Source organism: Pristiophorus japonicus, chromosome 21, assembly GCF_044704955.1.
Source record: "Pristiophorus japonicus isolate sPriJap1 chromosome 21, sPriJap1.hap1, whole genome shotgun sequence".
Lineage (NCBI taxonomy): Eukaryota > Metazoa > Chordata > Chondrichthyes > Pristiophoridae > Pristiophorus > Pristiophorus japonicus.
The window spans coordinates 16,841,971-16,869,260 of record NC_091997.1 but is presented as its reverse complement, the minus strand read 5'-3'; the positions used below and the strand labels follow the sequence as shown (position 1 = coordinate 16,869,260).

General features: G+C 44.4%; 1 protein-coding gene across 1 annotated transcript in view; it reads left to right on the top strand.

Annotated features, from left to right (window-relative positions):
- itga3b (integrin, alpha 3b) overlaps positions 1-27,290 on the top strand; it is a 185,904-nt gene that overhangs the window by 143,105 nt on the left and 15,509 nt on the right. Inside the window, exons 13-22 of the mRNA XM_070864442.1 lie at positions 950-1,093; positions 3,624-3,733; positions 9,801-9,978; positions 10,651-10,728; positions 12,659-12,738; positions 14,284-14,361; positions 16,521-16,623; positions 17,238-17,414; positions 18,692-18,805; positions 26,320-26,436. Coding sequence (XP_070720543.1) covers positions 950-1,093; positions 3,624-3,733; positions 9,801-9,978; positions 10,651-10,728; positions 12,659-12,738; positions 14,284-14,361; positions 16,521-16,623; positions 17,238-17,414; positions 18,692-18,805; positions 26,320-26,436 — 1,179 coding nt within the window. The remainder of the gene's footprint in view (positions 1-949; positions 1,094-3,623; positions 3,734-9,800; positions 9,979-10,650; positions 10,729-12,658; positions 12,739-14,283; positions 14,362-16,520; positions 16,624-17,237; positions 17,415-18,691; positions 18,806-26,319; positions 26,437-27,290) is intronic.

The window sequence follows — 27,290 nt, the reverse complement described above, 5'->3', positions numbered from 1 at the left end:
CCCGCGTCCAATTTGCCCATTTCCGGTTTTGGTGGGGCGGGATTTGGGCGACCAACCCGCTCCCAGGGGACGTTATCTCAATTTAGATATTGTAATGAAGCCAGGCCCGATCCTCGCATCCCCCCCACTCCCCCCTGATCCCTGGCTATGCACCACATCCGCTCTCCCATCCACGGCCAACCACCCCCTGCTCCGATCCCTGGTCAATCCACCCCACTCGCCGTGATCCCCAACCCCAACCGATGCGCTCTTTCCCCCCCCCCCCGCCCCCCCGCCCCCCCCCCCCACCGCTTCCTGATCCCCGACCCCTGCCAATTGCCAATTCTCCTTTCATGATCCCTGCCCCGGACCGGTCCCTTGCTTCTGAGGCCTACCTGTCCACATTTCAAGCTGGCTAGCTGCGGGCGGGAATACAAGGCCTCACATTCAAGCCATTAAAGTCGGCCTCCCGCCTACCTTGGAGGTCCCTCGCCCCCAACTCACCTACCTGGGGAAAATTCTGGCCATTATTTTCACTTTGTTCTTCCCTTTGTTTTACTCTCTCCCTCTTTTATTCTTTGTGTTACCACATCCTCATCCTATTTGATCTGTTGTGTCCTATTATAATCTGCTGTTAGTCACTTGATCCAGATGTAGAATTTTTGATTGCAGATACTTTTATCTCGTAGCCATTACCATATTTGTTTCATGATTATGTAATTAAAAATCTTAACATCTGCGAGCACTTCCTGTCAGCAATATCCTGGCTAATTTTTCTCCTCCCTTTCGCTGAGGCCAACTCCAATGCCCTTAGCTTCAACTCATCTGAGACCGGGATAACTCAGCACGGACCTACAGTTTGAAGTCTCTAACTGAGCACCAGGTGTTTAACGTAATATTAGTCTCGGTGTAGCAATGATGAGTTCCTGATATGAATTTGCACTGAAATGATCTTTTGTGTGCTTTACAGGAGCATGTGCAGGATAAGCTTCAACCTATTTCTATCACTCTGAGCTACATTATTCCCAATAAAAGTGAACCAGGTCGTCGAATGGTCGATATGAATGATTACCCCATTTTGAATATACTGCATCCACACACTAGCACAAAAGAGGTAAGACAGAGCTATACGGTCATTGGCTCAGTGATTTCTGAAGAACAAGAAGCAAGGAGGAAGAGGAACATGTAAGACAATGTGAGAGAACAAAAGAAGAAGTTGGAGTGAAGCTTGGAAGTGAGAGAGGGATCATTTATCAATTGATGGGCATTTTTCATGTATCTTGATTAGGAGTGCAAAAGAGATGCTCAAAGATTTTTCTCAAATGTAAGAGAATCTGACAATTTTGAAAGTTTACATTTCTATTATATAGGTAATGTTAGTAATACCACATTGATTAAAAGGATATTGTCAAAATTCTCCAAATTTATCCAGCAACTAGCTAAGCCATGCAGATCAGAAATCTCCCTTTTGATCACTGCTTTATCCTGGGTTACTTGATCTCACTGCGATGGTGATGGGTCTACAATTGGCCTTCACGCTCCTGAGTTTTAAAAACTGCAAAGTTTTCCTGCGTTCTTTCTTCTGACGATCCAGTGATCTTTGCTGAAAGTGCACATGCGAGGATATTGGCTGAGGACAGGATTAGCTGTTTGGCTGTGATGCCCCATGTGCTGGAATAGCTTACAAATACGATCTAGACTCCGGTGTGATTGATCACACTTCGACAAGGTGCTGGAAAGTGAACAGGAGCCTGTGGCATATACCCAAACAGGTGTCTCTGCTCCAGGGTATGAAAGGGTGGGGAAAATTGGCAATTTTGCCAAGAGAGTCTTCAAAGAATCTCTTCCTAATACAATGAAAGAATCTAAGGCCCCAAGTTTCCACATGATTTGCTCCTGATTTTTAGGAGCAACTGGTGTAGAACGGAGTATCTTAGAAATCGGAATTCTCGTCATTTAGTTTGCTCCAGTTCGAGTCAGTTAGAACAGTTTCACTTTGGAACAGAATTTTTTTTTCAAAAGGGGGCGTGTCCGGCCACTTACGCCTGTTTTCAAAGTTTCGTCAGTGAAAACTTACTCCAAACTAACTTAGAATGGAGTAAGTGAAGATTTTTGTACGCTCGAAAAAACCTTGTCTACACTTTAGAAAATCAGGCGTAGGTTACAAATCAGGCGTAGGGAATGGGGGGGGAGAGGGGGGGGGGTTTAAAGGGAAGTTTACAAACATTAAACACTTCAGTTTTATAAATAAAGAGCCATCATCAATAATAAATGATAAATACATCAATAAATCAACCAATAAATCAATCAAAAAAAATTAATATATAATTTTTTTTTAAAACATCAATAAATAAAACATTTTCTACTTACCGACTGCAGCACCAGGAGTCCTCCAACAGCATGCTGGGATGTCCCCCCCCCCCCCCAATCCCCAGTGTGTCTCTGTCAGTGTCTCTATCTCTCTGTCTGTGTGTCTCTCATTCTCTGTCTGTCAGTGTCTGTGTTTCTGACAGCGAGGGGAGGGGGAGGAGGGGGTTAGAGGGAGAGAGGGGGGGAGCAGAGGGAGGGAAGGGGGAGGGATGGGGGAGGGGAGGGGGAGGGGGGATAATGGGGAGAAGGGGGGGAAGGAGATGGGGGGGGAAGGACATTGGGAGGGGGTGGGGGGAAGGAGAAGAGGGAGGGAGGCTGAACGGGCCGGGCCCGTGTCTTCGGGCAGGGCCCGTCCCCAGCACCAGATTTACAGGTAGGTGGCGTTGGGTCGGGTCGGGGGGGTGGTGGGAGGGAGGTCGGTTCGGGTCGGGGGGAGGGAGGGAGGGAGAGGGAGGTCAGGTCGGATCCAGTCCGGGGGCGGGGGGGAGCGGGAGTCGGGTCGGGTCCAGTCGGGCGGCGGGGGGGGAGGAGCGGGAGTCGGGTCGGGTCTGGTCCGGGGAGGGCGGGGGAGCAGGAGTCGGGTTGGGTCCAGTCGAGGGGGGTGGGGAGCGGGAGTCGGGTCGGGTCCAGTCGGGGGGGAGCGGGAGTCGGGTCGGGTCCAGTCGGGGGGGAGCGGGAGTCGGGTCGGGTCCAGTCGGGGGGGAGCGGGAGTCGGGTCCGGTCCAAGGGGGGGGCGGGGGGAGCGGGAGCGAGAGTCGGGTCGGGTCCGGTGGCGGGAAGCGGGAGTCGGGTCGGGAGGAAGCAGGAGCTGGCCGTGGGAGGAGCCTTATTCACGCAGCCCCAGTGAGGCCATTCGGCCAGGGCTAGGGGCTGCGTGCTTTGGGCCCCTCCCACACAGTTTTGGGCGCCTGGAGCTACTGCACTTGCGTGCCCACTGTAGCGCGCATGTGCAGAGGTCCCGGCACTGTTTTCAGCGCAGGGACCTGGCTCCGCCCCCTACAGCTCCTGCTGCACTGCGCCGAGGGCCAGAGCACCTGCAGGGAGGTGGAGAATACGGAGTTTTTTTTAGGCGCACTTTGTGGCGCGAAAAACGCCGTCCAGGTCGGGACTGCGCCGTTCTAGGCACGGCTCAAAACTTGGGCCCAATAATTCTCCATATTGGCTTGAATTCCGAAAAAAAAGTGTTTTACACTGAATCAGTTTTGCACTTTTTGATTGATATTAATCTTCTGTTTCATATTTGTTTCATGTATACAAAAACAATCTTTTTGCAGATACATATTCAGAAAGAATGTGGTAATGATCTGATCTGCAATAGCAATCTTCAAATGAAATACGAGTATGGAAAATTAGGGAACGACGACGTGTTTCATCCCATCAGAAGGTAAGGGGGGCAGGGGAAGGAAATCGGCGTGTGTGTTACTTTCTTTTTTAGAAGCTTGCTCACTGGGGCATGAAAGGGCCCTGTCAAGTCTTTGTTGTGTAGATAAATTCTTAATCTCATATATACTCATTCGTCTTTAAATCCCTCCATGGCTTCGCCCCTCCCTATCTCGGTAACTTCCTCCAGCCCCACAACCCTCAGATCTCTGCACTCCTGCAATTCTGGCCACTTGAGCATCCCTGATTTTAATCGCCCACCATAGGAAGCCATGGCTTCAGCTGCCGAGGCCCAAGCTCTAGAATTCCTTTTTGAAACCTTTCCGTCTCTCTATTTCTCTCTCCTTTTTAAGACACTCCTTAAAACCTATCTCTTTGACCAAGCTTTTGATCCACCTGTCCTAATATCTCCTTATGTGGCTTAGTATCAAATTTTGTTTGATAACGTCCCTGTGAACAGCATTTGGATGATTTCTACATTAAAGGAGCTATATAAATGTTAATTGTTGTTGTTTTAACAAAATAAATGGTAAAATGTTAGGAAACGTAGCACGGGATATATTTGTTACGAATTTTTAAGGACTTGCAGTAGCTGGCCATGTTAGATGGGCTCCACTGTGGTTCAGCGCATTTGGACATCATTGAGGATATTCCGCCCCTTGGGCCTGCACAACCATTCAATTAGATCAAGGCTGATCTGCACCTCAACTCCATTTTCCTAGCTTTGCTTCATATCTCCTGATACCCTCATTCGCCCTTCCTTCCTTCCCCCCACCACAACTACAAGTCATAAGAGGGTCCAGACAGCCAGTTGGTCTTAAGTGGATAGGTAGGGGAGGGAAAGGAGAAATAATTGTTAATTTAATAGGAGAAAGAATTGCTGTGTTGGCTCAAGTGATTATATACTGGATTAATTGGTAGTTTTGAAATCCTAGAAAAGAATGAGTTACAATAAGAAACATAGAAAATAGGTGCAAGAGTAGGCCATTCGGCCCTTCGAGCCTGCACCGCCATTCAATGAGTTCATGGCTGAACATGCAACTTCAGTACCCCATTCCTGCTTTCTCACCATACCCCTTGATCCCCCTAGTAGTAAGGACTACATCTAACTCCTTTTTGAATATATTTAGACAATTGGCCTCAACAACTTTCTGTGGTAGAGAATTCTCTGGGTGAAGAAGTTTCTCCTCACCTTGGTCCTAAATGGCTTACCCCTTATCCTTAAACTGTGACCCCTGGTTCTGGACTTCCCCAACATTGGGAACATTCTTCCTAAATCTAACCTGTCTAAACACGTCAGAATTTTAAACATTTCTATGAGATCCCCTCTCATTCTTCTGAACTCCAGTGAATACAAGCTCAGTTGATCCAGTCTTTCTTGATATGTCAGTCCCACCATCCCGGGAATCAGTCTGGTGAACCTTCGCTGCACTCCCTCAATAGCAAGAATGTCCTTCCTCAAGTTAGGAGACCAAAACTGTACACAATACTCCAGGTGTGGCCTCACCAAGGCCCTGTACAACTGTAGTAACACCTCCCTGCCCCTGTACTCAAATCCCCTCGCTATGAAGGCCAACATGCCATTTGCTTTCTTAACCGCCTGCTGTACCTGAATGCCAACCTTCAACGACTGATGTACCATGACACCCAGGTCTCGTTGCACCTCCCCTTTTCCTAATCTGTCACCATTCAGATGATAGTCTGTTTCTCTGTTTTTACCACCAAAGTGGATAACCTCACATTTATCCACATTATATTTCATCTGCCATGCATTTGCTCACGCACCTAACCTATCCAAGTCACTCTGCAGCCTCATAGCATCCTCCTCGCAGCTCACACTGTCACCCAACTTAGTGTCATCCGCAAATTTGGAGATACTACATTTAATCCCCTCGTCTAAATCATTAATGTACAATGTAAACAGCTGGGGCCCCAGCACAGAACCTTGCGGTACTCCACTAGTCACTGCCTGCCATTCTGAAAAGTACCCATTTACTCCTACTCTTTGCTTCCTGTCTGACAACCATTTCTCAATCCACATCAGCACACTACCCCCAATCCCATGTGCTTTAACTTTGCACATTAATCTCTTGTGTGGAACGTTGTCGAAAGCCTTCTGAAAGTCCAAATACACCACATCAATTGGTTCTCCCTTGTCCACTCTACTGGAAACATCCTCAAAAAGTTCCAGATTTGTCAAGCATGATTTCCCTTTCACAAATCCATGCTGACTTGGACCTATCATGTCACCTCTTTCCAAATGCGCTGCTATGACATCCTTAATAATTGATTCCATCATCTTACCCACTACCGATGTCAGGCTGACCAGCCTATAATTCCCTGTTTCCTCTCCCTACTTTTTTAAAAAGTGGGGTTACATTGGCTACCCTCCACTCCATAGGAACTGATCCAGAGTCTATGGAATGTTGAAAAATGACTGTCAATGCATCCGCTATTTCCAAGGCCACCTCCTTAAGTACTCTGGGATGCAAACCATCAGGCCCTGGAGATTTATCGGCCTTCATTCCCATCAATTTCCCCAACACAATTTCCCGACTAATAAGAATTTCCCTTGGTTCCTCCTTCTTACTCGACCCTCTGACCCCTTTTATATCCGGAAGGTTGTTTGTGTCCTCCTTCGTGAATACCGAACCAAAGTACTTGTTCAATTGGTATGCCATTTCTTTGTTCCCCGTTATGACTTCCCCTGATTCTGACTGCAGAAGACCTACGTTTGTCTTTACTAACCTTTTTCTCTTTACATATCTATAGAAACTTTTACAATCCATCTTAATGTTCCCTGCAAGCTTCCTCTTGTACTCTATTTTCCCTGCCCTAATCAAACCCTTTGTCCTCCTCTGCTGAATTCTAAATTTCTCCCAGTCCCTGGGTTCGCTGCTATTTCTGGCCAATTTGTATGCCACTTCCTTGGCTTTAATACTATCCCTGATTTCCCTTGATAGCCACGGTTGAGCCACCTTCCCTTTTATATTTTTACGCCAGACAGGGATGTACAATTGTTGTAGTTCATCCATGCGGTCTCTAAATGTCTGCCATTGCCCATCCACTGTCAACCCCTTAAGTATCATTCGCCAATCTATCCTAGCCAATTCACGCCTCATACCTTCAAAGTTACCCTTCTTTAAGTTCTGGACCATGGTCTCTGAATTAACTGTTTCATTCTCCATCCGAATGTAGAATTCCACCATATTATGGTCACTCTTCCCCAAGGGGCCTCTCACAACGAGATTGCTAATTAATCCGCTCTCATTACACAACACCCAGTCTAAGATGGCCTCCCCCCTAGTTGGTTCCTTGACATATTGGTCTAGAAAACCATCCCTTATGCACTCCAGGAAATCCTCCTCCACCGTATTGCTTCCAGTTTGGTTAGCCCAATCTATATGCATATTAAAGTCACCCATGATAACTGCTGCACCTTTATTGCATGCACCCCTAATTTCCTGTTTGATGCCCTCCCCAACATCACTCCTACTGCTTGGAGGTCTGTACACAACTCCCACTAACGTTTTTTGCCCTTTGGTGTTCTGCAGCTCTACCCATATAGATGCCACATCACACAAGCTAATGTCCTTCCTAACTATTGCATTAATCTCCTCTTTAACCAGCAATGCTACCCCACCTCCTTTTCCTTTTATTCTATCCTTCCTGAATGTTGAATACCCTTGGATGTTGAGTTCCCAGCCCTTATCATCCTGGAGCCACGTCTCTGTAATCCCAATCATATCATATCTGTTAACATCTATTTGCACAGTTAATTGATCCACCTTATTACGGATACTCCTTGCATTAAGACACACAGCTTTCAGGCTTGTTATTTTAACACCCTTTGTCCTTTTAGAATTATGATGTAGTGTGGCCCTTTTTGTTTCTTGCCTTTGTTTACTCGGCCTTCCACTATTGCTTTTTACCTTTCTACCATCTGTTTCTGACTCCATATTACTTTGCCCTGCCTCGTTGCATAGGTTCCCATCCCCCTGCCATATTAGTTTAAACACTCCCGAACTGCATTAGCAAATGTTACCCCCAGGACATCAGTTCCACTCCTGCCCAAGTGCAAACCGTCCCTTTTGTACAGGTCCCACTTCCCCCAGAACTGGTCCCAGTGTCCCAGGAATTTGAATCCCTCCCTCTTGCACCACTGCTCAAGCCACGTATTTATTCTAACTATCCTGCTCCCTCTACTCTGATTAGCATGCGGCACTGGTAGCAATCCAGAGATTACTACCTTTGAGGTCCTACTTTTTAATTTAACTCCTAGCTCCCTAAATTCAGCTTGTAGAACCTCGTCCCGCTTCTTACCTATTTCGTTGGTACCTGCATGTACCACAACAACTGGCTGTTCACCCTCCCTCTCCAGAATGCTCTGCAGCCGCTCCGAGACATCCTTGACCCTTGCATCAGGGAGACAACATACCATCCTGGAGTCTCAGTTGCGGCCGCAGAAACTCCTATCTATTCCTCTTACAATAGAGTCCCCTTTCACTATGGCTCTCCCACTCTTTTTCCCGCCCTTCTGTGCAGCAGAGCCACCCATGGTGCCATGAACCTGGCTGCTGGTGCCTTCCCCTGGTAAGTCATCTTCCCCAACAGTATTCAAAACGGTATGTCTGTTTTGGAGGGAGATGACCGCAGGGGACTCCTGCACTACCTTCCTGCTCTTGCCTTGTCTCTTGGTCATCCATTCACTCTCTGTCCCAACCTTCACCTGCAGTGTGACCAACTCACTAAATGTGCTATCCACAACATTCTCAGCATCGCGCATGCTCCAGAATGAGTCCATCCGCAGCTCCAGTGCCATCATGCGGTCTGTCAGGAGTTGCAGCTGGACACACTTCCTGCACACATAGTAGTCAGGGACACTGGAAGTGTCCCTGATTTCCCACATAGCACAGGAGGAACATGACACGGGTCCGAGCTCTCCTGCCATGACTTAACCCTTAAATTAATTTACTTACTAAAATTTACTTAAACATCAAACAGCTACTTAGTAGTTCGCTGCCAATTAAACCAATCTAAAAGAGAGTTATGCTTACCAGTCGAACAGATAACCACTTACCAGCTTGGCTGTGACATCACCTCTCGATTTCGCACCCCTCTATCTTTGTCTGCAGCTGGTTGTGCTGAGCTCTGGGCCTCCGTCTCCTACTCTCTCACTCCTTATCAGCTGCTCTAGAGTTAGCACTGATAGGAAAAACAAGACAAAATAGCACCTGCCACCCCCACTTGCCCAAACTCACCCACTTACCAAACCCACTTACCTTGATCACTGAGTCTTTTCGACACTGTGGGGGTGTATGAAGGGAAAGAACATGGAGAATGAGGTATTTGGAGCTTGGGGGGAAACAGAGCAAAGTTCAAAGAGCTACTGACCTTAGTGAGGTATCGTAAAATGGGGGCTATAAGGCCGCAACCAAAAGAGAGGGGTTGGGGCACGGCAGTGAGAGTGGGATTGTCTATAGAACAATCCTACTGCAAGTGAGTTGGTAGAAGAGTCTACCCAGATACAGGTACAACTCCTTCCCCGATATGGGAAAGACAAAGTCAGGCTTTCCAGCCTCCACAACAGTTTTCAAACTTCAAGCAAAATGCTGTGGATGCTGGAAATCTGAAAAAAGCAGGAAATACTCACAGGTCAGGCACCATCTGTGAAGAAACAAAAGTCCGAGACTTTTCCTCAGTCCTGTTTTTGTGTTTTCCTCTCAATGAATTGTTTTCCCTATCTCTGCGGCATTGAAGTCCTTGCTACTCAGGACAGGGAGCGGGTGTGCCAGGGAGGACTGGTCCTACCCAGCACATCTTGGCAGTAGATCATAGCATGGTACTGTCTTCAGCTCAAACTGCTTCACCATCTCCTGTGAAGCAGCAGCTATAAAGATCTGAAACAGGGAAGTGAGAGAGGGATGGAAATTACAGTACCTAACAAAATGTTAATTTTATTGGGAGAACTTGAGAAGGATGTAATTCTTCCCATGTTGCTGGTGTGTTACTTTAAGCTCTATCAAAGTCTGAGTTGGAACTGATTCTTTCTCTTGTTGCTTCAATACCAGAACAAATGGCAAGCAGATCTTGGAGTACAATCCACGACTCAACGCACACGTCAATAAGCTTGTATTGCAAGTGAACGTTACAAATTTCCCAACAAATGCCAATAATGGCGAGGATGCACACCAGGCCAGGCTGAACATCACCCTACCAGATACATTGACCTACGCCGGTTCTCGTTCAGTAAGTAGACAAGGGCTTGATGTTTGTGATTACTGGGGGCAGGATATGATTATCCAAGTTCCAGTGCTACATTGCTTCAGAAGCATACTTGACGTGAGTGGTTTTGGGTTAAAGGATAAAGTATAAAAGCTTAAAAATAAGTATTTTCCCCAAATTGGTGTCTACATTTACTGTCGGTGGTAAGTCAGGCCAGAGGTTATTCAAATCGACCTCACCATGGTGGGTCGTTGGTAAATGCGCTGCCAATGTGCTTCTGACCAATACAGACCAGAAGGGTCCCATGTTTGATTCACTGCTCTATGCTGACTAAGCTGATCTCAGCCATGCTGCACTGGGGAACCATAAATGACTTCAGTGTGACATGGATTAGAGCAGGGAAAAATTGGACACGGTCCTCATTCCTGATCACTATCCAGTGACTACGACTGAAAGTGTGCATGTTGTAGACAATAGCAACACTTGGATTGGGCTCGATGCTGGCATTGAGGTTCTCCACTGTCGAATACTCGCCCTCGAGGCTCACAGATGAAGAATGACAATTTGGACAGAGTGCTAGAGAGCTGCCAATTTATATGGAAGTATACTCCAGCATAAAGTGCCTTCATTCTGAGGATAGATGGTGGTTAAGAGGGGTAAGAAAGTGTAAATTTACTGTTGTGTCTTTCTTTTTAGGATTTAATACGTTGCGATCATATGGACCGTTACACTGTGATCTGTAATTTTGGAAACCCTTTCAAAAAGAATGACAAGGTGGGTGATTCACCTTTTAATGATGGTCTAACAGCTCCAAAAGAGCATAGTTGGACTCAGTGACCAAATACCTATACACGGAGTGTATTAACTATATTGTACTTGATACTGAGTGTATTAACTCCTGTATATCGGAATCTATTAACTCTGATAATCACTCCGATCAAATGTCCCATAGAATGAGTTACAAAGACAAAGAATGACCTCACTGTTTACAATGTTTATGTGCTGTCTATCTCCAGTAATTAATTTAAATTGAATCTGTTTGAAAGGTGTTACTGGTAATAAGCCCAATTCTTGACCTCAGAGGAAAATATTTTCTGAAAAATATACACTTTTTCTAATTTTATTCTAATTTCTTTCATTCTTGTTATTTTTCATTCCTCCGTTTCCACTTCTTTTTCCATGTGCTTAGCAACAGGCCTGGGACCTGAATATGGACCATACAAAAATAATTGCTCATGCTGTGCTACAGATTTTTTAACTTGATGAAACTGGTTGGTAGATAAAATTCTTAGGCACATAATTCAACGTAGTAACACTGCGCTATATCATAAGGAAGCAGTTAACCAGTCACATTTCCTTTGAGACTTCCAGTACAATTGTAGACCCTTCTCTAAAGCTCTGTTCGAATATTCATTTAATGCGCAGAACAAAGAGAAGGGTCATGGACAAAGACACACACACACAAAATAATATGACCCGTAAAGTGCTCAAATGGAAGACAGGAGATAATTAAGTGCCTACATTGACATTAACATGAGATAATAGGAGGCTAATGAGAGAAATTGAAGACATTTATAGGACACCGAGAATGAGCAAATAGCTGAGGCGATGGATGGGTAAGACAGCTCGAAATGAAAGCAGGAATAACTAGCTAAGTAAGCACGCAATAAAGATCCAGGAGCTTGGGAGAAGAAAAAAGTAGGTTGGCATCAAGGGTGCAGACTACCCCTCCGGCCTCGTGTTGGATATCTGGGCTGACTTGTTTCGTATATACACGCAGTGATCACTCCTTGCCGCTAGATGGTGAAAGTACACTTTATAAAATACAGTTAAGATCTCCAGTCACCTTAACCTATGTGGAAGCATGATTTACAACATTAAGCACATTGGTGATATTAAAACTTCCATGGTACGAAAATAGTTTTTCTTAAATTATTATTCAGATTGCAAAACTAAACATGGTATTTTGACCTGCTGAGCCCCATAGTCAAAATAAATTGGTTAACATCTGCACTAAAGTAATGCAGACAGGAATTCATGCCAATGTGGTAACAGGTAGTCTAAATATAGCGTACAGAAAAAATTTAACTCTTTTTGGAGGTACCAAAGGGCAGTCCGGTATCACATGGGTGCTCGAGCGTATTTCCCCTGGCTGCGCTGAAGCAACTGACCACCATTTTGTTCTCTCTTGCCTTTCCCGCACCCCCCCAACCCCCCCCACTACCACCACCATCACCCCTACTGCCCCCCCCCCCCCAGCCAGCACCACCAACACCAACACCACCACCACCCCTCTCCCAGCCAATGGCACAACTGAGATCGGCAATCTGTGGAAATTGAGTTCAAAACCATCTACTGGATTGCTTTTACCGAATTGCTTTTTCCAAGTTTAAAAAGTCTTAATTAATGAAGTTTTCACAAGAGAATTAAGAGTTGAATTGCATTTCAGCTCTATTCATTTGTTTGAATTTTTAAATTCTTCTATGGACTGATAACTGAAAGCCATGCACTGGGTGTAATTAGAATGCTAATGCCTGCTTGTTGTTGGTGAATCAAAGATGAAAGGGAAAGAACAAGAGTTTGCTCCAATAAGTTCAGAAACCTCCAGTTTTAATGTGACCTCAAAATTGAGTTTGGAGCAAGGACTGGGCAACAAAGTGAGAAATATCTGAGAGCTAATGGATGGCACATTTTTGTTTCGTAGGCTAGTGTCAGTATAATCTTTGAAGCAACTGGAATAACTCTTCACATGAGAGAGATCGATGTGGCACTCCAACTTGCAACGTAAGCGCAATATTTTTTCCTCCCTTTTGTAAAACTGTCCATTCCTGATTTGATTAAAAACAAAACGGAACATAAATTTCTGCAGGATTTGGTCTTTTCAGCTTCATAACCTAATTTCTTTAGTAAGGTTAGAATAAACATTGGGGGAGCCAATCCACCATGCAGCAGACACCAGGAGGATTCCAGAGCAATTGCGGACGATTTGAATTGAACGTGTAGCTCACTATTGGCCATTTATTTGAGCTATCTATACATCATATAATATGTGATTAGAGTGTGCAAATACAAAGAACTTCAAATCACAGTCAATGGAACGGGTACGGGGCAGATTTACTAAGATAAGAGAAATGAAAAGCTTTAGTTGTGGAAGAGAGACCAAAGCATCTGGGACTCCTTTTACTGGAACAAAGAAGGTTAAGAGGAATTGCTCAAAATTATGAGGGGGTTTGATGACCTAAATAAGGAAAAACTATTTGCATTGGTTGGTTGGATAGTTTGTAATTAGGAGGCAAACGTTTAAGATGTTTAAGAGCACCAGAAGAATGAAGGGAGAAATTAGGAGAATCATTCTTACGCAGAAGGTTGTTGGGATATTGAATGTGGTACCAGAGACGGCGATGGATAATCTGATAGTGGAACATATAGGGAATATAAAAAGGCAAAAAAAAGGATATCCTAAATGTGTCTTCCCCCCCCATATGTTTCACCGATGCCACACACCAAGAGGGTAGATTGGTGACTGTGACACAGAAGTATACTGAGTGCATGAGAATGGCCCAGCTGATTTCCCCCACAGTTCACTGTGGTTGTGTTATTAGAGAGAATCTATTGGTCGCAATATGGATAATCACCAGCAAATAAATCATGGGCTCAATTTTCCCCAGTGATTTGCGCTGTTTTTTTGGAGCAGGCTGCTTTTTTTGGCCTAAATTTAAAAAAAACAGTTTTTGCACCAGCGTAACTCAATTAGTTACAATTTTTTTTAGGTTAGTTTTTTTTCAGCCCAAGGGGGCGTAACTTGCCTCCCGCACCAATTCTGGCCATTTAGGGAAGTTTGGCCAGCTGAGAGTTACTCCAGTTCTGCTTAGGCCAGCGTATGTGATCTCTGCAGAAAAACCTTCTGGGGAGTTAAAGAAATTGGTGTAGGTAAGGAAATTGGTGCAGGTAAGTGCAGCAGATGCGAGAGAGAGAGAGAGATTTGCAGCCTCAGCTCGCATTGTGTCCCTAGTTACCATGGCAGCCCAATCTTTTTGGCGCAGATCAAGGCTCCGCCCCCAAAACTAAAGGATAGGTTAGGTCACGCCAAAATGAACAAATCCAATGGGGAAACTTAGAACTTTTTTTTTGCCGTACTTAGGCCTCAAAAAAATGGGCGTAACTCTTCAAGTACAGCAAAAAAAAGCTTGGAGAAAATTGAGCCCCATGTCCCACTGCATTGGGGCACAAGATGTTTGGTATATCAATGCGACCTGATGTGGCCATCAAATTAAGAGTGGTACTTTTGTGAAATGTTATTCAAACATTAATTTATTACTTTACAAACAGGGAAAGTGTGCAAAGTGACTTGAAATTAGCCTTAGCATCGGTATCCGTGGAAATTCAACTACAAGTTAGCCTTATTGGGTAAGTATGTAATATTGAATATGAGAGTCTAAGGTTACTTGCATGCTGTAAAGGTGACTTTAATACCTTTCTAACAAGTTGCTACTTTTAATTAGAATTTTTCAGCAATAGCATCCTTTTTTTCAGTATCTGGGATTTTGTAAATAACTTAACGAAACGAACATTACTAATGCGCTATCCTGCATGTGGATGCAATAGCCTAGTTGTTGGGAATCCTCTTTCCAAAATTTTGGTTATACAACACCGGGGACACTTCAGTTCCATAAAAGAAGGTTCTTGTAAAATCGCTATTGTAAGCCTGGGCATTCACTGACTAAAGTTGCAATGATATTTATTAATTTATATACAGCAGAATACCTTTTAATGAGAAATATTTCCATTCTTCATTATTTTGTATTCCGGTCACAGCCCTGTCATTATGCCCAGAAATCATATATGTTTTACTGTCCAGATACTTGTAAAACAGCGATCATGATCCAGAACAAGCCTTCCTCTGTGCTTACGCATACATTATAACCCATTCTGATATAATCGTCACAATTTTTACCGCATAATGTGGAGAAATATCCACTTTGGTAGGAAAAATAGAAAAGCAGAGTATTTTTAAATGGTGAGAGATTGGGAAATGTTGGTGTTCAAAGGGACCTGGGTGTCCTTGTACACAAATCACTGAAAGTTAACATGCAGGTAAAGCAAGCAATTAAGAAAGCAACTGATATGCTGGCCTTTATTACAAGAGGATTTGAGTATAAGAATAAAGACATCTTATTGCAATTATATAGGATCCTAGTGAGACTGTACCTGAAGTATTGTGTACAGTTTTGGTCTCCTTACCCAAGGAAGGATATACTTGCCATAGAGGGAGTGCAACAAAGGCTCACCAGACTGGTTCTTGGGATGGGGGATTGTCCAATGAGGGGAGATTGAGCAGACTAGGCCTTTATTCTCCAGAGTTTAGAAGAATGAGAGGTGATCTCATTAAAACATACAACATTCTTACAGGGTAGATGCAGGAAGGATGTTTCCTCTGGCTGGGAGTCTAGAACCAGGGGTCATTGTTTCAGAATAAGGGCTTGGTCATTTAGGACTGAGATGAGATGAAACTTCTTCACTCAGGGTGGTGAATCTTTGGAATTCTCTACCCCAGAGGGTTATGGACGCTCAATCTTTGAGTGTATTGAATTCAAGACAGAGATTGATAGATTTTTGAATATTAAGGGAATCAAGGGCAATGGGGACAGTGCAGGAAAGTGGAGTTGAGGTAGAAGATCAGCCTTGATCTCATTGGAGCAGGCTCGAGGGGCCGAATGGCCACTCCTGCTCCAAATTCTTATGTTCGTATGATCTGCCCAACAGGAATGGGACGGGAGGGTGGTTCAAACAGTATTTACCGATGCACTCCTATCCTCTGCCATTTTAACCATGCACTTTTTCAAAGCAGCCAAGGTACTCTCTGCAGGCAGGTGGGGGCCTCATGAATATATTACATTGGGGTCCTATGACTCAATTAGCACAACTCCTTCTGGGAGTTAAAATCTGGGCTCATGAATTGTTTACTACTCGTTCACTAATAATGAAACCGGCCAAAGGCATCCCTCTGAACTTGCTTTTAGAGCCTAAAGGTAGCACATGTTGTTAATTTAAATTGTGTATATATGTGTGGAGTTCAAATGGTTGTGTAAAACTACACTGTTCACTAACAAGCTGCTGTTATATAGTAAATGTTCCGCAATTGGCTTTACGCTACTGAAAGTTTGAAATGCGCAAGGCAACTTGTTAATTTTAAGGTATGTCCAAGGCTTATTCATGCACCTGAACCCCTTCTAATGCCCATTTACTGACGATGCACAGCAGTGTAGTCCCCTCTAGTGGAGGCAAAAAGTACTGCACTTGAAATCTCAGTTTGTACATCGTGGCTGGGGTTCAGACATCAGGTTTATAGGGGATTAATTGTAGTTGTTAACTGTTACAACAAACCTTTAATGATTGGTTATCTTTTTCTCCTCCGTTCACAAAGGCAGTTTATCAGCAGTTTAATCACGTGCTTCGGTTCACAAACCACTGCTATTGATTGTACCTAGTGTGACATTTGTGTACCAATGTGACATTATGGTATCCCAATAAAACACCTATTTTTTTTTTCTACTCTCTCTCATCAGGGATCAAACAGCACAGAACACATACTTCAGTGGTACTGTCAAGGGTGAGAGTGGAATGAAGACGGTTGAAGATGTGGGAAGTCCTGTGGACTTCACCTTCAAGGTGAGGATAGAATGGATATCATAGAAATTGTTCCAAGATCTATACATTTGTTTGAAACTAAAACACAGAACATCTCACTATATGTCACTGTGCAAGTCACTTGTGGGGGGAGGATTTCCACTGGTTGCTATTCGTAGTAAAATCATTAAAGCATGTTTAAAACATGGGCTAAGAATGTTGCTACAAGTAGTGAACAACAGAAATGTTTCCCCATCATGCTGGGACAGCCTTAGAATGCAGGAGGTCTGTGTTCCAGCCTTTAAGGCTTAAAGGCATGCTATCTTGGCTGGAAAGTGTTTCCAAAACCTTTTCTCATATGTTCACAAAATCACAACACAATGAGGTAAATTACATCGAAACACCTTATTACATTACTTACTTGTGATTACAACGCAAAAACAACTCTTGCCGAAAATGCAAGCGCGTGTGCACAGAATCGAAGAGAAGATAGGATATCTCGAGAAGCAGTGTTTAAGTTGTAAATAAAATACTTAATCCTTTTATAATGGATTTAGCACAATGACTGTTCGTATCAGATAGCTTACAAGTTAAATATAGGCATTCAATGCACACACAAGCATGCTAATATTTTCTATATTAAACTCTTTCTACAGGTGATGAATCACGGAGAGCCTTTGGGTGACTTAGGAACACTTTACCTCAGTTTTCTGTGGCCATATGAAATCAGTAATGGAAAGTGGTTGCTGTATCTCACTGAAATTGAAATGAATGGGACAGAAGACCAGTATTGTATACCAGCAGGAAACATTGTGGATGAACTGAAGTTAAATGTAAATGGATATTTTCTCCCTATTCATCGTAATTAAACATCTTAACAACCCTATTGGCATTTCTGCACTAGTCAGGTTCTTTGGAATACCTCCCATTTTTAAAAGCTTTAAGAATCAGTCAATCCTTAGAGTTCGGTCTAAATCTTCTAAGCTGGCAAATCACATTACTGAAAATTTAAGTAGTGTATAATAATTTGTAGTGACTCTGAAGTCTACTTCTTTTGCAAAATAGAGTCTTTCCTCCTTCAACCTCATTTAGCACCTCTGTATTTACAGCAAGCCTATAGCCTCTCAATAAAAGAATCTAACTCCTCTGCAAGCACATAGGGCTAGATTTACGCCAAAATTACCGTTTCCGCTGCGCTACCATTTTCAGGCCTACCTTTCAGCCTTTACTGCATCGGTAAAATTGGTGTTGTAGTAAAATCGGCATTGCACGTGGATTTGCGGCGCAAACCGCGAGTTTCAACAACTTTAGGCCGACGCTGGTAGTGCTGCGAGAGAGGCCTTGGGAGGGGGTAAAAACAAAAATTAAATTTAAAAAAAGCATTCACAAAACATTCAAAAAACACTTACCTAATAAATCGCTGCAAAATGATTAAAAAATAAAAAATGTACTTACCATTTTGCAGGTCTTCATACTCACTGCTGCTTGAAGGGCTGTACCGACAGGTTTGACACCGTCGGTATTGTGGGCGTGGCATACGGGTCCCGATGGGGCCGAAAGTGCGATGGCAACGCTATCCACAGCATTGCACGTCGGCGCTCCTCTCCCCGGTGGTACGTGAAAGCGCCGCCACAAAGAGGGGGACCAGGATCCCGCCCACCGGGTTTTCACCACGAGGGTCAAATCGCGGCAAAAACCCGGTCATAAAGTCGGCCAAAATCTAGCCGATTGTATGTATGAAAACTGTAGGTGAAGTCCTTGTCAATCTGGCTTACTTTGAAATATTTCTGCAAAGTGGGATGTGCGTCAAGACTATAAAAGAACTGGAGGCAGGTCTCCACTTGTGACAGTGCAGAATGATCAGACAGAGATAAAACACAGGGATTGAAAAAAGGCCATTCAAGCCTGTTCCTTCCACAGGCCAAGCAGTACCTATCCCCTATTGTGTAAACTAGCCCATTTATTTAATCGCTTGTGGGACAACTCTGTATAATTTCTTCCAAGAATCAATTTTTACACATGATTTGGTAGATCATCAGACATTGGAAGGCAAGACTTGTTTCCAAAAAACAACCTTTGTGTTAGATTAATATTGAGATGTTTTCTTCAGACAAATAATCACACAAGATACTCAGAAAGAAAAAAACGGGAAGTGACATCTGCAGCTGCCAAGGATATAAGAACACTGGCTACAGTGAAAAAAGGAAAAGGCGACCTGCAGTTGGTAAGTATATTAGGTTGGAAACTCTGAGGAAATCATCTAAGTTGTGGATACTAAATCAGCGAGGGTGCATTTTCTTCCGATTTTTAGAATCTCTTGTATCATCCACCATAAGATTTTAACAGTTTCCAGTGGTTAAAAAATAGACATCCACACAGAATTCACTTCAAAATAACATACAAACATACAAATAATGAAGGACAGGAAAGGACCCCTTGGTCCATCCAGCCTGCCACCCAAAAGCCATGTCATCTCCTGGGAGAGGTGAAAACCTTGATTTTAAAAACCCAGGGTAATTTGGGGGGAAAAATCTGGGAAATTCCTCTCCGACCCCCCTCAACCTAGGCGATCAAAATTGGTGCAGAAGATCATTCTGGTCCTGAATTCCTTGCAGTACCTACCTTTTGTAAGAAGTGATCTCTGCCAAAACCATTGTAACCGGTGGAAGTGAGTCACTTGATCAATGCAAACAAATATGCTTTTCCATTCCGTGCAGATAGTGAAAAACTGTAGCAAGTACAGACAAACAGCAGCACTCAAAGTACTCTTTACGCAGTCAGCAAGAGGTACAGCCTTATTTTTGGCACATAAAGCAAAATATCTGCAAGTGGCAGTTATTGATACAATTGCTGCAGTGTTGCCATACAGTGCCTATGGCTGCAAGGACACTGGATTATTAAGGGGTAACCTCTACAATGTCGCTTGTGTTGCATAGTGTTGCAAAAAATAGGCTTCAACAATGATGCAAAACAATATCCAAAACAAGATTTTTCCATCTGCTAATAACTCTAGAATGTTGGCACTTTAGTGTTTGAAAGCAATTAGGAAGGCAAATGGTATGTTAGCCTTTATTGTAAGAGGATTCCTTACAAGAGTAAGGAAACCTTGCTGCAATTATATAAGGCTTTGGTGAGACCACTCCTGGAGTACTGTGTACAGTTTTGGTCTTCTTACTTAAGGAAGGATATACTTGCCTTCGAGGGGGTGCAACAAAGGTTCACTAGATTGATTTCTAGGATGAGAGGTCTTGTGAGGAGAGATTCAGTAGATTGGGCCTATATTCTCTGGAGTTCAGAAGAATGAGAGGTGACCTCATTGAAACGTACACGATTCTGAGGGGGATTGGCAATGTAGATGCTGAGAGCTTATTTCCCCTGGCTGGAAAGTCGATAGTTAGGGGTCATTGTCTCAGGATAAGGGCTCGGCCAATTAGGACTGAGATGAGGAGACATTTTTTCACTCAGATGGTTATGACTCTTTGGAATTCTCTACCTTAGAGAGCTGTGGATGCTCATTCAATAAGTATATTATCGATAGATTTTTGGACACTAAGGGAAATGAGGGATATGGGGATCAGGCGGGAAGGTGGAGTTGATGTAGAAGATTAGCCATGATCTTATTAAAATGGCGGAGCAGGCTCAAGGGGCTTATGGCCTAATCCTGCTCCTATTTCTTATGTTATTATGAAATATTTGTGAGTTTACTGATGCAAATAACTGTAATGGAAAAAGCACTGTCCAAATTATTATATTGTAAATGTATATTTTCTGAGAATAGTTTCCTGTCATGCGATTTTAGATATTGTACATTTTAAGACTATGCTGAATAGGTCTAAATTCACACATTGCAGAAGGTTTTAATTGTGTTAGATAACCCAGCAGACTCCTGCTTTGATTAGATGTGCCTCCAGTAGTTGGATATCCTGACATTTTCCAAAGTTTAACATCGAGTGGACAGTTCTGGTAGAAGTTCACAGCATAATACAAACTACGATCTTCTATATCACAGAAAACATACAGAGGATTCACTGAAACCTAGACCACAACTCCCATCCCAATTATGTTTAAAGCTCTAATGCTTCACAAAGCTTCGAATTCCATATTTAATTGTGTTGCAAGTTGCACAAGAATGTGACAAAAATAAATGCAAAATATTTTGGGGCCGAAATTGCGTTGGGGGCGGTGGTCTTTTTGAGGCCAGACATTCTGCGCCGGGCGCAGAAGTTCCGCCCCGGAAGCAAAATTAGGGTTACTGTCCCTCACAGGAAGTGGAGCACAATGTCACACGCTCCACTTCCTCTCGGGGCGGGATTGTAGGCGCTACACGGGTGCATCGTGGAGCGCTACACAGCCTCTCCGCGTAGCACTGACGCGTTTCAACACCCGTCCCTTTCCATTAAAGGGGAGGGACGCTGCGAGCTCAGCAGGCCTTATGATGGGCCTCCACTGGGCCACCAGGGTGCGTGGTGCTGTGGCCACAACCCGGCACCAAAACGCTGCACGAACGTGTCCTGGACCCCACATCAGTGGACAACGGCCCAACCGGTGAGTCGGAGAAAAAAAATGTCGGCATGCGGTGCAGCACACCTTTAACTTCCGCCTGCGAGGCTGGCGCTGACATCGCCCACGGCAGCCTTACGGGGCGCTGCCCAATGTCTGCCGCGGGGCGGAAACAAGTCACCACAGAGCGAAAAGTGGGTGCCACGCATGGTGATGACATCATCGCCAGAGGTGCAGCAGCCTGGGGCGTTAGCAGCGGGGGCGCGCCGCTATTGGTTTCGCGCCCACCCCCCCACCACCCCAGAGGTGCTAATGGGAGGCGCACAACAGGGAAATTTTGCCCCCTTCATCTTGTGAATGAATGTGATGAAAGGACCTGTGCTTTGATAGATATGCAATACAATCATCAATTTTTGAATAAGTTGGTGTTGTCAATCTCCACCAATGGCTATGCTGATGGAATGTGTTTTATTAATTTTTTTTTTAAACATATAAAAGGTGACGTCACAGCCAACGTGGTAAGTGATTGGCTGCTGATTGGTGAGTAGTTTTTCTTTTTCTTTATTAGTCAGTAACTTTTAACATTGTTGTCGCCAATTTAAGTGTATCTAAGGGTTAAGTCATGGCAGGAGAGCTCGGTCACGTGATATGCTCCTCCTGTACCATGTGGGAACTCGGGGACAACACCAGTGTCCCTGACGACTACATGTGCGGGAAGTGTATCCACCTCCGGCTCCTGACGGTCCGCATTGCGGAGTTGGAGCTGAGGGTGGATTCACTCTGGAGCATCCACGATGCTGAGAATGACGTGAGTAGCACGTGGAGCGAGTTGGTCTTATCGCAGGAGAAGGGTCCACAGCCAGCGAGGGAATGGAAGACCAGCAGGAAGAGTAGTGCAAGGAAGGTAGTGCAGGGGTCCCCTGTGGTCATCCCACTGCAAAACAGATACACTGCTTTGAGTACTGTTGAGGGGGATGACTCATCAGGAGAGGGCAGCAGCAGCCAAGTTCATGGCACCGTGGCTGGCTCTGTTGCACAGGAGGGCAGGAAAAAGAGTGGGGGAGCGATAGTGATAGGGGATTCAATTGTAAGGGGAATAGATAGGCGTTTCTGTGGCCGCAACCGAGACTCCAGGATGGTATGTTGCCTCCCTGGTGCAAGGGTCAAGGATGTCTCGGAGCGGGTGCAGGACATTCTAAAAAGGAAGGGAGAACAGCCAGTTGTCGTGGTGCACGTTGGTACCAACGACATAGGTTAAAAAAAGGGATGAGGTCCTATGAAATTAATTTAAGGAGCTAGGAGCTGAATTAAAAAGTAGGACCTCAAAAGTAGTAATCTCGGGATTGCTACCAGTGCCACGTGCTAGTCAGAGTAGGAATCGCAGGATAGCTCAGATGAATACGTGGCTTGAGCAATGGTGCAGCAGGGAGGGATTCAAATTCCTGGGGCATTGGAACCGGTTCTGGGGGAGGTGGGACCAGTACAATCCGGACGGTCTGCACCTGGGCAGAATCGGAACCAATGTCCTCGGGGGAGTGTTTGCTAGTGCTGTTGGGGAGGAGCTAAACTAATATGGCAGGGGGATGTGAACCAATGCAGGGAGACAGAGGGCAACAAAAAGGAGGCAAAAGCAAAAGACAGAAAGGAGATGAGGAAAAGTGGAGGGCAGAGAAACCCAAGGCAAAGAACAAAAAGGACCATTGTACAGCAAAATTCTAAAAGGACAGAGGGTGTTAAAAAAACAAGCCTAAAGGCTTTGTGTCTTAATGCAAGGAGTATCCGCAATAAGGTGGATGAATTAACTGTGCAAATAGATGTTAACAAATATGATGTGATTGGGATTACGGAGACGTGGCTCCAGGATGATCAGGGCTGGGAACTCAACATCCAGGGGTATTCAACATTCAGGAAGGATAGAATAAAAGGAGAAGGAGGTGGGGTAGCATTGCTGGTTAAGGAGGAGATTAAGGCAATAGTTAGGAAGGACATTAGCTTGGATGATGTGGAATCTATATGGGTAGAGCTACAGAACACCAAAGGGCAAAAAACGTTAGTGGGAGTTGTGTACAGACCTCCAAACAGTAGTAGTGATGTTCGGGAGGGCATCAAACAGGAAATTAGGGGTGCATGCAATAAAGGTGCAGCAGTTATAATGGGTGACTTTAATATGCACATAGATTGGGCTAACCAAACTGGAAGCAATACAGTGGAGGAGGATTTCCTGGAGTGCATAAGGGATGGTTTTTTAGACCAATATGTCGAGGAACCAACTAGGGGGGAGGCCATCTTAGACTGGGTGTTATGTAATGAGAGAGGATTAATTAGCAATCTCGTTGTGCGAGGCCCCTTGGGGAAGAGTGACCATAATATGGTGGAATTCTGCATTAGGATGGAGAATGAAACAGTTAATTCAGAGACCATGATCCAGAGCTTAAAGAAGGCTAACTTTGAAGGTATGAGGCGTGAATTGGCTGGGATGGATTGGCGAATGATACTTAAGGGGTTGACTGTGGATGGGCAATGGCAGACATTTAGAGACCGCATGGATGAACTACAACAATTGTACATTCCTGTCTGGCATAAAAATAAAAAAGGGAAGGTGGCTCAACCGTGGCTATCAAGGGAAATCAGGGATAGTATTAAAGCCAAGGAAGTGGCATACAAATTGGCCAGAAATAGCAGCGAACCTGGGGACTGGGAGAAATTTAGAACTCAGCAGAGGAGGACAAAGGGTTTGATTTGGGCAGGGAAAATGGAGTATGAGAAGAAGCTTGCAGGGAACATTAAGACGGATTGCAAAACTTTCTATAGATATGTAAAGAGAAAAAGGTTAGTAAAGACAAACGTAGGTCCCCTGCAGTCAGAATCAGGGGAAGTCATAACGGGGAACAAAGAAATGGCGGACCAATTGAACAAGTACTTTGGTTCGGTATTCACGAAGGAGGACACAAACAACCTTCCGGTTATAAAAGGGGTCGAGGGGTCTAGTAAGGAGGAGGAACTGAGGGAAATCCTTATTAGCCGGGAAATTGTGTTGGGGAAATTGATGGGATTGAAGGCCGATAAATCCCCAGGGCCTGATGGACTGCATCCCAGAGTACTTAAGGAGGTGGCCTTGGAAATAGTGGATGCATTGACAGTCATTTTCCAACATTCCATTGACTCTGGATCAGTTCCTATAGAGTGGAGGGTAGCCAATGTAAGCCCACTTTTTAAAAAAGGAGGGAGAGAGAAAACAGGGAATTATAGACCGGTCAGCCTGACATCGGTAGTGGGTAAAATGATGGAATCAATTATTAAGGATGTCATAGCAGTACATTCGGAAAGAGGTGACATGATAGGTCCAAGTCAGCATGGATTTGTGAAAGGGAAATCATGCTTGACAAATCTTCTGGAATTTTTTAAGGATGTTTCCAATAGAGTGGACAAGGGAGAACCAGTTGATGTGGTATATTTGGACTTTCAGAAGGCGTTCGACAAGGTTCCACACAAGAGATTGATGTGCAAAGTTAGAGCACATGGGATTGGGGGTAGTGTGCTGACATGGATTGAGAACTGGTTGTCAGACAGGAAGCAAAGAGTAGGAGTAAATGGGTACTTTTCAGAATGGCAGGCAGTGACTAGTGGGGTACCGCAAGGTTCTGTGCTGGGGCCCCAGCTGTTTACACTACATTAATGATTTAGATGAGGGGATTAAATGTAGTATCTCCAAATTTGCGGATGACACTAAGTTGGGTGGCAGTGTGAGCTGCGAGGAGGGTGCTGTGAAGCTGCAGAGCGACTTGGATAGGTTAGGTGAGTGGGCAAATGCATGGCAGATGAAGTATAATGTGGATAAATGTGAGGTTATCCACTTTGGTGGTAAAAACAGAGAGACAGACTATTATCTGAATGGTGACAGATTAGGAAAAGGGGAGGTGCAAAGAGACCTGGGTGTCGTGGTACATTAGTCATTGAAGGTTGGCATGCAGGTGCAGCAGGCGGTTAAGAAAGCAAATGGCATGTTGGCCTTCATAGCAAGGGGATTTGAGTACAGGGGCAGGGAGGTGTTGCTACAGTTGTACAGGGCATTGGTGAGGCCACACCTGGAGTATTGTGTACAGTTTTGGTCTCCTAACCTGAGGAAGGACATTCTTGTTATTGAGGGAGTGCAGCGAAGGTTCACCAGACTGATTCCCGGGATGGCGGGACTGACCTATCAAGAAAGACTGGATCAACTGAGCTTGTATTCACTGGAGTTCAGAAGAATGAGAGGGGACCTCATAGAAACATTTAAAATTCTGACGGGGTTAGACAGGTTAGATGCAGGAAGAATGTTCCCAATGTTGGGGAAGTCCAGAACCAGAGGTCACAGTCTAAGGATAAGGGGTAAGCCATTTAGGACCGAGATGCGGAGGAACTTCTTCACCCAGAGAGTGGTGAACCTGTGGAATTCTCTATCACAGAAAGTTGTTGAGGCCAATTCACTAAATATATTCAAAAAGGAGTTAGATGAGGTCCTTACTACTAGGGGGATCAAGGGGTATGGCGAGAAGCAGGAATGGGGTACTGAAGTTGAATGTTCAGCCATGAACTCATTGAATGGCGGTGCAGGCTAGAAGGGCCGAATGGCCTACTCCTGCACCTATTTTCTATGTTTCTATGTAATACAGTAAACAAAAGCACATTGCAGATATTTGAAGTGCAAATGTTCCAGCACATACAGTACCACAAAATTTATTTTCTGGCCATTGTGGTGCCGTTTGATTTGCAGCTACCTGAAAGCTTCAAACTATGATGACCATACCCCTTTAAGTATAGTATTAGGCAGTCCCTCGTATCGAGGATGACCCATTTCCATACCAAAAAAGGATGAGTTCACAGGTGTTTCAATGAGGAACCTGGCATTCTAGGTCCCGAATTACATCTTGAAGGGTGGAAGATGCCTGTGCATGGATTCTTTTAACGTGTGATGGCCGTTGCACACCAGCCACCACACGGGCTTGACAGAGCTAGGTCTTGATCCAGTGACAAGGGTTAATCAAGACAACTGAAGTCAGCCTTCCAAAGCACAACATCATCTTCACCTTTATCAAAAAGCAAAATATTTTGAACTCCACAGGAGGCACATGAAACATTTTTTTAAACTGGTGGCATGATTTTTGTGACTGCATCTTTGGCATTGGTTTAATCTTTAACCACACTATTTATCTGTCTCTAACATTCAATAAATACTGCTGAATGTTCCATTTTTAACAGGATTGTGGACAGAAACATACAGCTCGGTGCAAGCAATTCAAGTGTCTGCTACGCAATATGACTCACAAGGCTACAATAACGCTCCGAGCACGAGTGTGGAACAGCACCTTTCTGGAGGTATGGACTGAGTCCTGTCGATCTGATGGGGATTATTCTGATATCTTTGTCTTGTGTTTACATCACAGGTTGACAATGGGCCTCTCAACAGCCTCTTCCAATGCTGATCTATGGTCAAATAGTAGGGACTGCATAAGTACAACCTCAGATAGAGCACAACCATCCTCATCTTTCTCCCTCTGCCACTGCCTCCCATCCATTTGCTTTCCCTCCTGTTACACCCAGTGACCAAACAGCTACAGGAGCCTTGGTACTTGATTAATCTAATTTCTACTGAGTACGTATCTTTGTTTCCCACTCCTTGGAGCAGTGTGCTGGTTTCATTATCTAATCTGTGAATGACAGATATTGGAAATAAATATCAAGTAAAATATTTAAACTAACACACACACAACTGGATATCAAAAATTAAGTCGTAAGAATGGGCCTTGCTTGGCTAGGAGACAGTTTTCATCTGAGAATGTAAGTTTGAAAGTTGAGAATGTACTTGATCTAACTTTTGTAGACATCATTCCTGATCAGTCAGTAATGACCAAATGATTTACAAATTGCTTCTCTTCTCATTCTAACACCATGGTCTTTAAATTGGTCCACGCATTTTTCTTTTTTCGGGCACAACATAGACTACTAAGACCCCAATATGGTGGGCAGGAAGTGTGCGCGCATTTCTGGCCGGAAGTCCGCCACCAGCCAGGTGCAAAGGGCAAGGATGAAAAATATGCGTCCTTTACCCACACCTGAAACAGACGTTTGGCCTTTTGCATATGCAAATAAGGGGTCTATTGCCTGTTTGAGGCCCCCTCTCTGAGATTGGTTTGTCCTGAGGCAGAAACCAGGCCTGGGATCACCTGCTA